General features: G+C 35.4%; 1 protein-coding gene and 1 long non-coding RNA gene across 4 annotated transcripts in view; both read right to left on the bottom strand.

The window, feature by feature from the left end:
• Nucleotides 1-17,312, bottom strand: part of LOC141376673 (uncharacterized) — a 208,799-nt gene that overhangs the window by 19,156 nt on the left and 172,331 nt on the right. The gene's annotated exons all lie outside the window — the stretch shown is intronic.
• Nucleotides 1-17,312, bottom strand: part of pax7a (paired box 7a) — a 123,463-nt gene that overhangs the window by 5,691 nt on the left and 100,460 nt on the right. For 2 of the 3 annotated variants that reach the window (XM_087271809.1, NM_131325.2), the window contains 1 exon segment: nt 6,535-6,784. In XM_087271809.1, coding sequence (XP_087127935.1) covers nt 6,535-6,784 — 250 coding nt within the window. 3 annotated transcript variants of the gene reach the window in all.

Below are 17,312 nucleotides of genomic sequence, written 5' to 3'. Positions count from 1 at the left end.
GTGTACGAAAGTGAAACCCAAAACTCAGCAAAGTAGCAAAACAAACAAAAAATAAAAGAACAAATAAACAACAAACAAAACGATATATGTACAATCACAATCAAAATATACAAGTCACAGATCGCTTATGGCACCACAGTAGCTCGCTCGCTCGCCAGGTGATCTGACCTTGAATTGTTGTTTGGGGCTGCCTTTTAAAGGTGAAGCCCCACCCCATTAACATAGACCAACATCCACTAATTAAAAGGTAAGTATAAACATCTGTACATATTCTCAAATGTAGCATTTTAAACCACATTAAACCCCAACCAGTCACAATTAATCAATGTAAACTAAAATAATTCAACATATAAAAATATAAACATGAACATATAAACACATAAAGACAAGTATAAACCCATCCAGATTAGTCAATACTGAAGACAAATCTGGAGCTCATCTAATAAAATAACTGACGATAACAGTGCAAAAACTAGTACAGCCAAATTTATGTTATAGAAAAATATCAAATACAAATTTAAAAAGAGGAAAAATCAAGAGAAACAAAAAATTAAAAGTTTTTGTTGAAATTTTTAAAAAAAAATTATTTATTTATTTATTTTGCAATATTTTGCTTGAAATTAATTGTATAATCTTTCTATTTCTAAATAGGTTTGGTGACTAAAATATTATTTTAATAAATATATCTGCTTACTAAATCTGTTTTGTTAAAATGCACCAAAATACATTGCCTATATTTACTGAGAAATGTGTTCTCAATTATGCTGAGCACTGTATTTGGTTCATAAACTGACTGAAATGTCCATTATAATAAGTTGTTTTATAAAATGCACAATTACACTAGTGAATACACTAGTCGAGCTGCTCTTGCCTTTACATTGCCTTGCTCGCAGATGATTTGTGCATTGTCCTCTATCTATCAAGTGACAGTGTTTACATTTTAAAAGTCTGATTCATTTACAACATGTAATTGAATCATTTAATTTTAGTGGCTTTTTTTGTACATCAGGAATAAAACAAATAAACTGAAGGTCTCCTCCCCATCCTATTGTCTTCAGACAACATTTTCTTCATTTTTAAATAGATACAGAAAGTAAAAATTGGATTGGCCTGGATTCGGGCGATTCCACCTCGTCTCCAAAACACGGCCGGCTGCACTGAATGAGCATTCGCCCGCACTGCTTGTTGTAGGAATGCACAAGATTCTCCTCGCAAGGCGCTGCAGTTGTGGAAATAAGCGATCTTGTTTCTTCCAGAACGAAAGCAGATTTTCCTCTGATTACTCCTCTAACTGCAAGTCTTAACAGTTCTCTTGCACTTCATCCATTATTTTGGGTGTCTCATCTTCCCAGTTTGCAAAGCCCACTCTCTGATTTTCGCTAGTCCATCGACCCGCAACCCACCCGCAATTAATAATAATGAATTTTTTTATTACCCGGCCCGCCCAGCCCACGGATTATCCGCAGCGCCCGCTGATATACTGGCCATCCGCGCATCACTAGGCCAAACTAAAGGTTACCACTCGCCAACTTTAGCCTGCGGGCCCTACTTTGGGCATCTTTGGCTCACATAAATACACATTTTCATAAATTTATGCCACTTATTGGTTTCTGTGCTGCCTTTGCTGTGTATTTAAGATGCTTTGATTTAACTAAGACCTAATCCTGGCTTAGCTTAGCCTTGTTTGTGAAACCAGGCCATGATTATCATATTTGATTTTTATTTAATTACCAAAACCTTTTTAATAGATTTAGTTAACAAAAACTACACGTGAAAATGAAAAGCCTTAAACCAAATTACATGAATGACTCATTTGTGAATCAAACTTCACTTCTAACCAAGCTTAATACAGTGATCAGTCACTCCTAAACATCTGACCAGAGAACTAAGCTCTAACTAAACAAATAAAAACTGATAAAACACAACATATGAGTTAAAACCAACACCAAGGCCAGAGAGAGAGCGAGAGAAAATCCATAGTGTGGTTCATTCAGCTGTGTGTGTGTGTGTGTGTGTGTGTGCCAGTCTTTATTACTCTGAGCGTTTGAGATTTCATGCTTCATACTGGCCTCAATTTCAGCAGCTCTCTCGTCGGACTCATTAAACAGATCAGTCTCTCAATCTCACTCATAATTAACCTGACATTCGCTCGTCAGATCTCTTCAATCAACCCTCCTGCACCTTCTGATGGACCTCACACTACTACTACACACACACTAGCATGCACACTCTCTCTCTCTCACACACACATACGCACACACGCACATGCACACGCTTTCCTTGGAACTGGTTCTGAAATTTTCTAGCAATTTTGAAGTAAAACGTTTTGTTGATTGGTTGACTTAGCCGGGACTCGAACCAGCGACCTTCTTGTAGGGAGGCAACAGCGCTACCCACTGCGCAACCGCCACCTACTCAAATTATATTCATATCGTAATACTAAATATCAAAATAGAAAACTAAATATCACAATGTCAGTTTTCCAATATTGTGCAGCCCTAATATAAATTGCTTTAATTTGCATTTTCTAATTTGAAATGGTAATAATATTTCACAATGACTGTATTTTTTAATAATAAACACGCCTATAACCCTTATAAGGCCAAGCATCTAGTGACGCAGTTTGTTTCCTTGTTTGTCTACCAATTTGCCGTGTCTTCTGATCACCATTAATTGGCATGGGAAGAAGATATTGGAATTAACATTTCAAATGAGACCTGGGAAGGAACATACCTGTTGTATTAATGCACGATTCCCTTCAGTTTCCCCGTTATGTGAGAGATGCAAGATCTCAGAGGGAACGTATGCTCATACTTTTTGGTTTTGCCCTGAGATCCCAGAGTTTTGGAAAAATATTTTTCCATTTTATTCAAATGTTTTGGGAGAAAACATTAGCCCAGATATTGAATTAGCCCTGTTTGGATGCTAGCATGGTCACATAACCAGGAAATGTCTATTATGTTTGGTATAGGGGTGGCTAAAAGGGTGATCTTGATGGATTGGAAGTCCACTTTACCACCTACTTTTCATTAATGGCTCACTGAAATGGTTGCTGTTCCTAGGCTTGAAAGAATTCTTTTTGCTAGGGCAGATGCTTCTAAAAAGTTTGAAAGAATCTGAGGCCTTTCTCCTTGCTTATCTTTTTTTAAGAGTTGGAGGTAGAGCGCTTATATATCACTTTTCAATGTTTTGAGTTTGGTCAAGTAAAACTTGATGTATATTATTTACTCTTTATAGTGCATGTTTGGATGGACTGGTGCTTGTTTTTAATTGTTTTTTATTCATTTATTAAAATTTTAAAATAGTTTTTAATAATTTTTTTCTGTATTTTTTCTTTATTTTTATAAAAACGTATTATAGATAAAAAAGTGCTATTCAAAACTGTTATAAATAAAATATAAAAAAATAATAATTAAATAAATGCTTTATTACACCTTTTCCAAAGTCCAATTTAAGCACTTTTCAAACATATTACAGGTGCATTTTTAATATTTTCCAGTAATTTTTCAGTACTTAAATTGCAAAAGACTTCTCTTTTCTTTTGCATCTTGTTTTTTTTTAACCAAAATTTATAACAGATAAAACCTCCAGGTAAGAAAACCACTGAGTTATGCATATACTGTATTATAATTAGTTTTAATATACATTTTCTAATTTAAAAATGGTAATAATATTTCACAATGACTGTATTTTTGATTAATAAATGCGCCTCTGTTAAACAGGGTTATTACATCTTTACCAAAGTCCAGTTTAAGCACTTTTCAAGCACATTCCAGATGCATTTTCAGTCTTTTCAAGCAATTTACAGTACTTGAAATGCAAAAGACTTCTCTTTTCTTTTGCATCTTGGTTTAAGAATTTACCAGTATTTATAACAGATAAAACCTCCATGTAAGAAAACTATTTGAGTTTTGCATATATTATAAATTGTTTTAATTTGCAAGTCCTAATCTAAAATGGTAATAATATTTCACAATGGCTGTATTTTTTATTAATAACTGCGCTTCCGGTGAACAAGGTTATTACATCTTTTCCAAAGTCTAATTTAAGCACTTTTCAAGCACATTTCAGGTGCATTTTCAGACTTTTCCACCAATTTACAGTACTTGAAATGCAAAAGACTTCTCTTTTCAATGGCATCTTGTTTCAAGAATTCACCAGTGTTTATAACAGATAAAACCTTCAGGTAAGAAAACAAACTAGAATTTTGTAAGTCATACTCATAACGAAACACACATCTCATACAGGTTTCTGACTTCTGTGACAACATCAGCGTCTGATTATGTTAATTAAATCAATCAATTTTTTCCTGCCCTGAAGCTGGAGTGTGTGTGTGTGAGGTGACTAAGAGGACATCAGGAGCCTCTGGGTGTAAAAGTGCTCTTTGAAGTGGCTGTTTCCCAGTGAAGGGAAGAGTACTGTGACTAACCCAGGAGCTCGGGGCCGAACTGGCCGCTTTATCAGGAGCATGTGTTTGCTGGTGTGGGTCAGGGTGTCTTGAGATGGTCAGCAATGGACAGAGAGGAAAACACTACAACTGGCAATATGCACGAGGCATTAATAATTGCCTCCCTATTAAAAAGACATGCTGGGTTTTAAGCTTCATAACTACACTGTAAAAATATCTGTATTATTAGCAGCTTTCCGTGTTTTGTGATTCATGTTTTAATTTTTCCACATTTATTTCATTCATTCATTTTCTTGTCGGCTTAGTCCCTTTATTAATCCAGGGTCGCCACAGCGGAATGAACTGCCAACTTATCCAGCAAGTTTTTACGCAGCGGATGCCCTTCCAGCTGCAACCCATCTCTGGGGGAGATGCACACACACATTCACACACACACTCATACACTATGGACAATTTAGCCTACAAAATTCACCTGTACCGCATGTCTTTGGACTGTGGGGGAAACCAGAGCACCCGGAGGAAACCCACGCGATGGCAGGGAGAACATGCAAACTCCACACAGAAACGCCAACTGAGCCGAGGTTCGAACCAGCGACCCAGCGACCTTCTTGCGACAGCACTACCTACTGCGCCACTGCCTCGCCTCCACATTTATTTATGCTTTTAAATTGCATTATGGGATCTTGATCTTTCTTCCAACAACTTGTTTTAAATGATTAAGGTTTTTAATAGTTAAAAGTGTGATATTGTCTATGTTGGTGTTGCATACTATGCAACAAAGACCTTCTAATAAACTGCCAGTACATTTTTTGTTATTTTACATTTATTTCGCTTATTTCTCAATTTTTTTATTTCTTTTATTATTTTAAACTACTGAAATGTCAATTAAAGTCCCTTTGTTAAACTGTAGAGTTGAACTGGCTGCCTGTTAGGTCACGGATTGATTTAAAACTATTATTTTTTGTTTTTTAATCCTTAAATGATCTGGCACCACCTTACTTATCAGAGCTCTTACATGTATATAATCCTGGTTGGTCACTAAGGTCTTCTGATCAGTTTATTCTTTCAGAACCAGGGTCCCAGTGTAAGCGAAGTGGGGATCGGGCTTTTGCTGTTATCACCCCAAAACTCTGGAACGGGCTTCCACCCCACATCAGACACGCTCCAACTCTATCTGTTTTTAAAAAGCATCTGAAACTACATCTCTGTTCTTTAGAATTTGAGCCTTTTTAATGTTGAGGGGTTTGCCTTATGTTTAATTGTTATGTATGTGAGTGTGGCGAGGGGGTGTGGCTGAGAGCCGTGGGAACGGAATGAGGCCGCTGCGTAAGTGGATGCACCTGTGCTGCGCACCGGCCTCGGATCCCACGGAAGGAGCTCTGGACTATAAGAGGAGGAACGATGGCAGAGGAGGCCGAGAGAGGACCGGGCCCGGGCATGTTGGCTCAAAAAAAACAGTTTGACGGCAGTCTCCGTGAGGAGCTGCCGTTCATATTATAAATACATTTTTTAAAACTACGTCGGTTCTCCGCCTCCTTCTTCCCGGCAGCCAAAGGGCCGTGAACTTCATTACAGTTTTTTTAGTTTTAAAATATTTATTCATAATATGAACGGCAGCTCCTCACGGAGACTGCCGTCTAAACCAAAACAAACAGACGGCAGCTCCTCACGGAGACTGCCGTCAAACTGAAAACAAAAGTAAAACAACATGCCCGGGCCCGGTCCTCTCTCGGCTTCCTCTGCCATCGTTCCTCCTCTTATAGTCCAGAGCTCCTTCCGTGGGATCCGAGGCCGGTGCGCAGCACAGGTGCATCCACTTACGCGGCGGCCTCATTCCATTCCCACGGCTCTCGGCCACGCCCCCTCGCCACAGTGGGGTAGGTTTTATTTTATTTAGTTATGATTGTGTTCAGCATATTGAGCAACATTGTGTTGTAAAAAATGTGCTATATACAGTTGAAGTCAGAATTATTAGCCCCCCTTTTGAAGACTTGAGTTATGACGCTGCAAATTCAGCTTTTCCATTCTAGGTATAATGACAATACACAATGCACATTGAGTGTATTTTTGCTAAAGAAACGCAGCTCTGTAAAGAGTGTGTGATGCGGGGACTGTACAGTACGTACTTTGGCCATACTGGCTGTACTGGTATCCGGCAGTGACGGGGTCGACGCTGTAGCTGGTGGCGCTGTATGTCGGGGGACAGTAGGACTGAGTCGAGGCCAGACTGTCCACACTCTTGATGGGGTCCGAGCGCTGGCTGCAGCTGGCGGAGATGGGGTTGGACGCCTCCAGACCGCCGTGCAGAGGAGAGATGGAGAAATCATGCTGCGGCTGAGACGGGACAGCACTGGGGTTACTCAAAATACTCATCACCTGCGGACAGACACACAGACACAGAGGTTCAGAAGGTTTGTTTTGCTTTGCATGAATTAAAAGTATTTTATATTGGCACTGATTGTTGCATTTTGACATCCGTGGAATCTTTTAATTTCACAAAAGATTCTTGATTGTTGAAAAATGTTCTTCAGGTAATTTCAAACTTCATCAACGTAAGAATAAATGGTTTCATTTCAAGGTTCTTTAAGGAAATAAAAAATATGTCTTGTATTGCATTGCTCTTTCGAAGATGTTATCTTATGAATAATGAACCACCAATGTGCATGTAAAATGAGCAAGAAAGCACAGTCTGCTTTTTAAAGCTTTCAAAGAATACGAGACAATAGTGTTGTGCTTATTATTTTCTCATTTACTTTCTAATAAAAATCCTCAAACATTATTATTATTTCATAAATACATATAATTTGGCTTCATTTTGCCAATATTCATTCATCATTCATTTTCTTGTCGGCTTAGTCCTTTTATTAGTGGTGTAGTGGTCAGTGCGTCAACACATGCACACATGCATGGTGCTCACGGCGACCAGAGTTCAATTCCCACTTCGCAGTCCTATGCCGATCCTTTCCCTCTCTCTGCTCCCAATGCTTTGCTGTCAATACTCTATACTGTCCTGTCCATTAAAGGTGAAAACCTCAAAATAATAATAAAACATAAATAAAAATGCTGAGTTGTCATGACTGTTTTAAAAAATGCTGGGTTGCCATAATCTTGGGTCAAAATGAACAAACCCAACCACTGTGTTAAAAGGTGTTATTTAAATTGAATTAATAAAATGAACCCAGTCCATATTTGATCCACCCAACATTTGGTAACAACAACCCAGCACTTTTTAATGTTTTCCTCACAAAATCTCTTTTGAAATCATTGTTGTAAAAGAAAAAACAACAACAAGTCCGTAAAATTACCAATAAGTCCCGCTTTATTTTAAGCAACCCTTAGATGGAAGAATATGCATTCTAAAAATGCTGGGTTGTCACACTGGGTCAAAAATAAACAAACCCAAAGTTGGGTTAATTTTGTTCAATTCAATTTAAATGACACCATGATACCCAATGGTTGGGAATATTCAACCCAATGTTAGGTTACAACAACCCATTATTTTTAGAGAGATTGCCTTACAATATCTCTTTTCAAATCCTTGTTTTAAAAAATGCTGTATTGCCATAACTCAACGTTGGGTCAATATGAACAAACCCAACCACTGTGTTAAAGGTGTTATTTCAATTTAATTGAACAAATGAACCCAGTTCATATTTGACGCACCCAACATTGGGTGACAGCAACTCAGCGTTTTTTTAGTGTTTGCCTCAAAATCTCTTTTGAAATCCTTGTTAAAAAAAAAAAAAAAACAAGTCAGTAAAATGACCAATAAGTCCCCGCTTTATTTTATGCAGCCCAGACAGAAGAATATGCATTCTAAAAATGATGGGTTGTCACATTGGGTCAAATATTAACTAACCAATATATATATATATATATATATATATATATATATATATATATATATATATATATATATATATATATATATATATATATATATATATATATATATATATATATATATATATATATTTTTTTTTTATATATATATATAAATTTAAATGACTCTATTATACACAATTGCTGGGTATATTCAACCCAGCAATTATAAGACACAAAATCCCCTTTGTAATCCTTGTTTAAAAAGTAAAATATAACTCTATAAAATGACCAAGATGTCCCGGTTTTCTTTTATGCAGCCTTTAGACAGAAGAATATGAATTCTAAAAATAAACAAACCCAAAGTTGGGTTAATTTTGTTAAATTCAATGTAGATGACACTTTAATACCCAATGGTTGGGAATATTCAACCCAATGTTAGGTTACAGCAACCCATTATTTTTAGAGAGATTGCCTTACAATTTCTCTTTTCAAATCCTTGTTTTAAAAAATGCTGGATTGCCATAACTCAATGTTGGGTCAAAAATTAACAAACCCAACCACTGTGTTAAAAGATGCCATTTAAATTTAATTGAACAAATGAACCCAGCATTGGGTTTGCCATATTGGACACAACCCAGCATTGGGTTACATCAACCCAGCATTTTTAGAGTGTTTGCCTGACAACCGCTTTTGAAATCCTTGTTTAAAAAAAACGCTGGACTGCGATAACTCAACATTGGATCAAAATAAAAAATAAAAAGGTGCAATTAAAACTGAATTGAACAAATTAACCCAACATTGGGTTTGTCCATATTTGACCCATCAATTATTCTGCAACCCAGCATTTTTTAGAGAATTATTAGGATTTTTTATTTATTTATTTTTTTTTAGAAATCCTTGTTTAAAAAGTAATCAAGTCTGCAAAATGACCAATAAGTTCTCGGTTTCTTGTATGCAACCCTTAGACAAAAGAAAATGCACTCTAAAATTGCTGGGTTGTCACTTTGGGTCCAATATAAAACAACCTAAGTTGTTGTTTTTTTCAACTCAATTTAAATTACACTTTTATACCCAATGGTTGGGTTAGGTTAGGTATATTTGACCCAATGTTGGGTTACAACACCAAGGATTTTTTTAAGTGTGTAGATGTGCTGCAGGATATCATGTTATTCTCCATTGGGAAGGGACAGAGAGTGAAAGAGTGCCAGGCACAGAGCTCCGCCAGTGTCCCAGAATGATAATCAGCAGCCAGTGAGAAAGTGATACAGCAAAAGACAGAGACAGGAGCGAGTCCAGACCCATCAGACCCCAGCGGCAGTGCCAGACAGACCCCTGTCCTGAGGCCTCCAGCACAACAAGCACTAAGGGAAAAGATAATCCCGCCCCCAGGCTCCAGAAACACACCCACGCTCATGAATAATAATGTGCAGCAGTCGCCACACAGCCAAATACGTGATCTCACATCTCTAACACACAGGCCTGCCTGCTAAACTGACATCAACATCAGCTTGTTTGTGCTCTGAGAAACAATAGAAGGTTCTGTTGTGCCATTATTTATGGACTACAGTATTTTTACTGGCAGCCTTAATCAAGTTCCAGTACTATCATAAAACATATCCATTAAATTGTACACTTACACTGGTAGTTTTGCTGTATGCACTGAATGACCTTCTACAATTGCAATATTGAATCAATCCAATGCACTTTATCATTTATTCCAGGACATGATATCTTCACGATTTTAACATTGTTAAGTCCTTTTAAAATAATTAAACTTCTAAAAGGCATTACTGCTATATTTGATGTGACAAAGCATACTATTGAGAAAAAATTAACTGGGAATATATGCATTAAACCTAATTTGTGAATTAAAACACACACACACACACACATATATATATATATATATATATATATATATATATATATATATATATATATATATATATATATATATATATATATATATATATATATATATATATATATTTATTTATTTATTTTTATAAACTTATTGTGACCTAATTTGTGAAAATGTTATTTATTTGTTTATATTTTATTTATTTATTGTGATAACTCAAAACTCAGCTTCCCATAGAAGATCATAGTAAATTGAATCAGTGTAGTTCAGTTTTCAGTGTTCAGTGTTGTTAATAATCACTACTGAGAGTACAAACACTAAAGAGCAAATCCATAGATGCGCAGCTCTACAGATCCCGAACCATGCAAGCCAGAGAAGACAGCGGCACGATAACATGTTATAAAAACCTACAATAAAACACATGCATGCACATAATGGCCATCGATGTGTTTTATTTGAGATATTTATGCCAAGTTATCACAATAAATTTATAAATAAATAAAAAGTTTAGTTTTTATTTTGGTTTTACGACTAATTATAGCCATAACATAACTTAAAAAAATTAGTTTAAAAATTACACAATATTTTTGCTTGTTTTTTATGGCTAATTATATAATAAACAAACAAACAATGCTTTCACTGTAGTTTTTACTATAACATAATAACTATAAAAATAATAAAATAATAATAAAAAAACACTATTTTTTTTGCTTGTTTATTAGATAATTAGCCATGAAAACAAACAAAATAAATGAATGAATAAATGAATGAATGAATGAATGAATAACAATTTAAACAATGTTTAACATAATAACTTTAAAATAATAAAATAATTTAGCAAAAAACAATACACTGTTTTTTGCTTGTTTGTTTTTATGGCTGATTATCAAATAAATAAATAAATAAATAAATAAACAAACAAAAATGTCACTGTAGTTTTATACTATAAAGTAATAACTCTAAAAATAATAAATTAACAAAAAAACGATACACAGATTTTGCTTGCTTGTTTTTATTTATGCCTAACTATCAAATAAATAAATAAATAAATAAGTAAATAAATAAATAAAAAATATTTTCATTTTAGTATTTCCTAACTTTTACTTTTACAACTCTAAAGATCATTTTAAAATACACATTTTTTTTAAAACTTGTTTGTTTTATGGCTAAATAACTAATAAATAAATAAATACATCCATAGATAAATAAACAATGGTTTCATTGTAGTTTTTTTTTTTACTAATGACATAAGTAAAAATAATATTTTTATGGCTAATTATCTAATAAACAAACAAACATACAAACAAACAAACAAACAAACAAATACATAAATAAATAAAAAACTAATAAATAAGTAGTTTTTACTTTAACATAATAACTCTAAAAATATAAAAAAAACAAAAAACAATACACAATTTTTGTTTGTTTAATGTAATTATTGATTAAATAAATAAATTTCAAAACAATAAATAAATAAACTAACAATGCGCTCACTGTAGTTTTTTACTAATGACATAACTCTAAAAATATTTTCGCTTAGTTGTTTTTATGGCTAATTATCTAACAAACAAACAAACAAACAAACAAACAAATAAATAAATAAATAAACAATGTTTTCACTGTAGCTTTTACTATAACATAATAACTTTAAAATAATATAAAATACAAAAGAAATTTCTTCTTTGTTTTTGTGGCTCACTATCTAATAAATGAATGAATGAATGAATGAATGAATGAACTAATAAATAAACAAACAATGCTTTCACTGTAGTTTTTACTACATAATAACTCTAGTAGTTTAATACACATTTTCTGCTCGTTTATTTTTATGGCTAATTATCTAATAAATAAATAAATGAATGAACAAATAAATTAATAACATTAGATTCAGCATCAACAGGATCAAAAGTTTTTAGCAAAAAAAGTCTGGTGAAAAGGTCAAAAACAGGAAAAGGGAGGTACAAAAATGTGCAAAAAGGAAAAAAGCGCAATGGTGTTTGGGTCTGGAGAAGTGTTTTGCCAGGAAGGCCCACACATGCTCTTCCCTCAGAAAGCATCTTCCCAGCATCAGGTTTACGTTGCGTCTCGATACGCTGCGCTGCCCTTTGACTCCCTTTGGCTGCTAAACCAATTAGAGCATCGCAACACACACACACACATTTAGTTTAAACACAGTTCACATGGTGGCAAAAAAACAACTGCGCCGCGCCGCACACGAGCGAGCGGACGGAGAAAGTTAATCATATTATGATTATTATTCCCTAAATGTCTCTCAGGAAATATGGAAGACTGGTTTCCTCCAGCTAATTCCATCAGTATGGAAGGCCGATGCGCGCACATGTGACATGCATGCGCATAAATGGGAGATTCATTGCCGTGTCTTTATAAGAGACACATGTGATGTGGCCATATGGCTGGAAGATTCATAGGTTTCCTGATTACAGCAGATTAGTGAATGGAAAGCACGAGTATAGCCCTGGTTGGTGGCCACACGAGGAGGGGTGGCGGAGATTTTAGTCATCGCTTAATTGAAGCTTGATTACGCCGCTTCCTTCTTTATATGCACATTAAATTAAAGCAGCAGACAATCAGGACGGACTCCTCTATCAGCGCTTCTAATTATAAAGCGGCGAATTGAAGCAGCGCTCTTCAGCAGAGACGATTTGACCTCTTTTGGAGAAAAAGATGACTATTTTTTGCTGGAAAGACAGAGATGTTCATACTTTCAAGACATTTTCATTAACATTAAGGGGGCAGTTCACGCAAAAATTGAACTTAACTCATCATTTATTCTCCCTCGTTAAACCTTTATGGGTTTCTTTATTTTGTGAAACACAAAAGAAGATATTTTGAAGAATGCTAAATGACTTCTATAGTAGAAAAATATGACTATGGAGGTCAATGTGTGCCAGCTGCAGCATTCAGCAAGTGTTCAACAGAATAAAGAAACTCAAATAGGCGTAAATGATGGCAGAATTTTCAGATTTGGGTAAACTAACCCTTTAAGCTATGAATCTGTACTGAAGTTTTGGTTAACGTTAGCTGTAACTGTTAATTTTTTTCATCGTTTCATATTCAAACATGTGTATTATGTGACATAAAATGCAAATATTTCATAATATACACACATACACTCCACTACTTTTAAGACATTTTCATTAAAGGGACAGTTCACGTAAGACTGAAATTTCCTCATCATTCACTCTGCCTCGCTAAACATTTATGGGTTTCTTTATTTTTTTTTAAACACAAAAGAAGGTATTTTGAAGAATGCTGAACGACTTCTATAGTAGGAAAATATTACTATGGAGGTCAATGTGTGCCAGCTACAGCATTCAGCAAGTGTTCAACAGAATAAAGAAACTCAAATAGGTGTAAATGATGGCAGAATTTTCCGTTTTGGGTGAACTAACCTTTTCAGCTGATTGTTTAGTGAATCTGTACTAAAGTCTGGTTAACTTTAGCCATAACTATTCTTTTCTTAAATTGATTCATTATCAGACAGAGTAATGTGTATTATGTTACACACAAAATGCAAATATTTAATAATATACACACTTACACTACACTACTTTCAAGACATTTTCATTAAAGGGACAGTTCACGTAAGACTGAAATTTGTGAAACAAACAATGAAGCTGCTTCCGTGTTCTACTATGTTGGCATTTAACCAATAGTGTCTCTGCAGCAAAGTGATGTCATGCCGCACACACTGCTGTTTCTGTGTGAAGTCAAGAAAGAGGTCTAACTCTGTGCCACCACATAATTATAGATGGGTTCAAAAATAATAAGAATATACAACTGCAATCAGAATTATTAGCCCCCCTTTGGATTTTATTTCTTTTTTTATATATGAATGAAATTATGTTTAACAAAAACAGGAAATTTTCACAGCATTTCTGATAATATTTTTTCTTCTGGAGAAAGTCTTATTTGTTTTATTTCGGCTGGAATAAAAGCAGTTTTTAATTTTTTAAACCCCTTAAAGCTATATATTTTTTTCGATAGTGTACAGAACAAACCATCGTTATACAATAACTTGCCTAATTACCCTAACCTGCCTAGTAACCTAATTAACTAGTTAAGCCTTTAAATGTCACTTTTCTCTTTCCGTTAAACAGAAATTGGGAAAATAAAATATGCAGGGGGCTAATAAATCAGGGGGTTTAATAATCTTGATAGCAACTGTATATATATATATTCGAGTCCTGATTGGAAGGTAACGTCTGATTCCGATCAAGTCTGAAACCACATAATCAGGCCCGATTTCCGATCACGTAAATGGATCTGGACATCCCTTAAAAATGAATAGTTATGGCTATAGTTAACCAAACTTTACTACAGATTCACTATACAATCAGCTTAAAAAAATTATACACCCAAATATTTAAATGCGGTTATCATACTTTTTATAAACCTGTTTATTCCTCTTTTAAATAGAAAAGAAGATATTTGAAAGTACAGTTGAAGTCAGAATTATTATCCCCCTTTAATTTATTTTTTTTATATTTCCCAAATGATGTTTAACAGAGCAAGGAAATTTTCACAGTATGTCTGATAATATTTTTTTCTTCTGGAGAAAGTCTTATTTGTTTTATTTCGGCTAGAATAAAATCAGTTTTTATTTTTTAAAAAGCCATTTTAAGGTCAAAATTATTAGCCCCTTTTTCCCCCAGTAGTCTACAGAACAAACCATCGTTACAGTAACTTGCCTAATTACCCTAACCTGCCTAGTTAACCTAATTAACCTAGTTAAGCCTTTAAATGTCACTTTAAGCTGTATAGAAGTGTCTTGAAAAATATCTAGTCATATATTATTTACTGTCATAATAAATGAAATAAAACAGTTATTAGAAATGAGGTATTAAAACTAATATGTTTAGAAATGTGTTGAAAAATCTGCTCTCAGTTGAACAGAAATTGGGGAAAAAAATAAACACGGGGGCTAATAATTCAGGGGGGCTAATAATTCTGATTTCAACTGTATTTCGGAAAGCTGTAACCATTGACTCCCATTGTATTTATTTGTCAATGGTTACAGGCTTCTAACATTTTTCACAGTATCGTCTTTGGAGTTCAAAAAAAAATTATAAAGGTTTGGAACCACTTAAGGTGATTAAATTTTTTTTTTCATTTGATTATCCTGTAAAGAACTAAAATAAACTGACCAGTGGTTCTCGATATGAGTTTATTAACCCAACCAATGACATTTCATTGTCCAATAGCTTTTTAAACGGTCATAGTTAAACAGCGTTCACATGGTGACCTTGACCAGAAGTTCGCCGCAGGGGAAAGATTAAGCTCAGCTGAGATTGTATTACAAAATCCAGCCACCCAGAACATTAACGCAGCTAAATAAACAAAAATCAATATCATTCAGACTATTAATCTGATACGGGAGTGTGTGACATATCTGCGCAAAACAAGCACCTCAGGCACACGCAAACTAAATAAGCCCTCACTCCACATACTTGAATTCTTTCTGCCCCGCCGAGCAGGCTATACATTTCATTCCTTTGTTTCTCTATTGGGCGATATCTTCCGCTCTTCTCGTTTGTTGTGTGTCGTGTGCGCCGCAGATAATGGCAGCGTTTAAAGGACAGAGCCCACAGGCAATGCCTTCCTCTCTCCAAATAGATTACTCCATAAATAATAATAAAAAAAACTAATTAATTCTAGCAACTTCTGAGAGCCTCCCGGCCTGAGGCGGCGCAAACCCAGAATTGTAAATTGATACAATGTGCATCCTTTCAGATAAACAAACAGTGCATGCGCAACACTCCAAAAGGGATTCTTCCATTGCGCTCTAATTTCCTTAACAGTCAAATTATATATTTTTTTTGTCTGCTTAAATGTACGACGAGCGCTTTCGTGTTTCGTCAAGCTCGGGAGAAACGGCTCGACAACTGCGGAGCTGAAAGAAATCTGTCGTGAGCAGACGACCACGTTTCAAGAGGCAATTTTCCTCTTAAAACAACAACGTGAAACTGCACATGCACTCAATTCGACATGTTCACTGGGAAGAAAAGAAGTGGCACTGGGAACTATTTTGTATTTGGAAAACAGAAACTCGTGCTTCCTCTGTATTACGTATTAAAAATTGTGCGCAAATTATAAATGGTTTAACCTTGAAATGTTTTTGGCAAATAGCGAATCGCTGCGGCATTTGACCACTGCATGATTTTGTCAATTGTTTGTAAACACCAGGGGAGAAGTATTTAAAATTAATTGGTAATGCTTTGCAATATTGCTCCATATTTTAGCTACACTAGTTAAAATAACAATGAGGAATACTTTTATCAATCTTTCATAATGTTAATTTTAACATTCATCAATCATTCATTCATTTTCCTTTGGCTTAGCCCCTTATTTATCAGAGGTCGCCACAGCGGAATGAACCGCCAACTATTACAGCATATGTTTTTATACAACAAGTTGCAACCGAGTACTGGGAAACCCATACACACTCATTCACACACTGCACTATGACCATATTAGTTTATTAAATTCACCTACAGCGCATGTGTTTGGACTGTGGGGTAAACCGGAGCACCTGGAGGAAACCCAGGCTAACATGCAAGAACAAGCAGGGACTCGAACCAGTGACCTTCTTGCTGCGAAGTGACCAACTCAGGCTCATTCTGAAAACGTAGTCCCGTGGACGTTTCTGGAGACTGTAAATTATGTAGCTGGAGGTATGTATGGCTGCGTTTCATTTTTTGAAGCGAACGCTATAGGGCGGTATGATGCTTTTCCTTTTGGCGTTTACCAACTGACCGCTTTCCCGCTGCAACTAGTTTGTCCAGTTAGCTCGTCATGTTCATCAGTGGACTTGAGATGCAGAGAGGAGTTGATGACGATGACAACCGAGTTCGAGTCCGGGAAGAGCGGTTCCAGAAATCAGGTAAGACAAAAACAGAATCCAAAAAATAAAACGAGCGAGTGAACAACAGGGTGAGAATGTGGTAAAATCCGAAAACGTGGTAAAAATCAGACAAGGGCTTTTCTTTTTCTGGACGGCTTTTGTAAACAGTCGAGATCAAACGGTAAAATTGGTTGGGTTTAGGGAAGGAGGAGGGTGGGTCAGTCGATTGGCCGGTTGCCCAGTCAATCATTCAGTCATTCAGTCGATTGACAGCGGCCTCTGGTGACTTTACGTGAGAACAGCGCTGGCACTCACGTGAAACATTTGAGATACAAAAAAAAGCACACATAGTG

Source organism: Danio rerio, chromosome 11 (assembly GCF_052040795.2).
Source record: "Danio rerio strain M-AB ecotype USA chromosome 11, GRCz13ab, whole genome shotgun sequence".
In the NCBI taxonomy this organism is placed as follows: domain Eukaryota; kingdom Metazoa; phylum Chordata; class Actinopteri; order Cypriniformes; family Danionidae; genus Danio; species Danio rerio.
The sequence above is the reverse complement of the archived record's forward strand: the minus strand, read 5'-3'. Positions and strand labels throughout refer to the sequence as shown.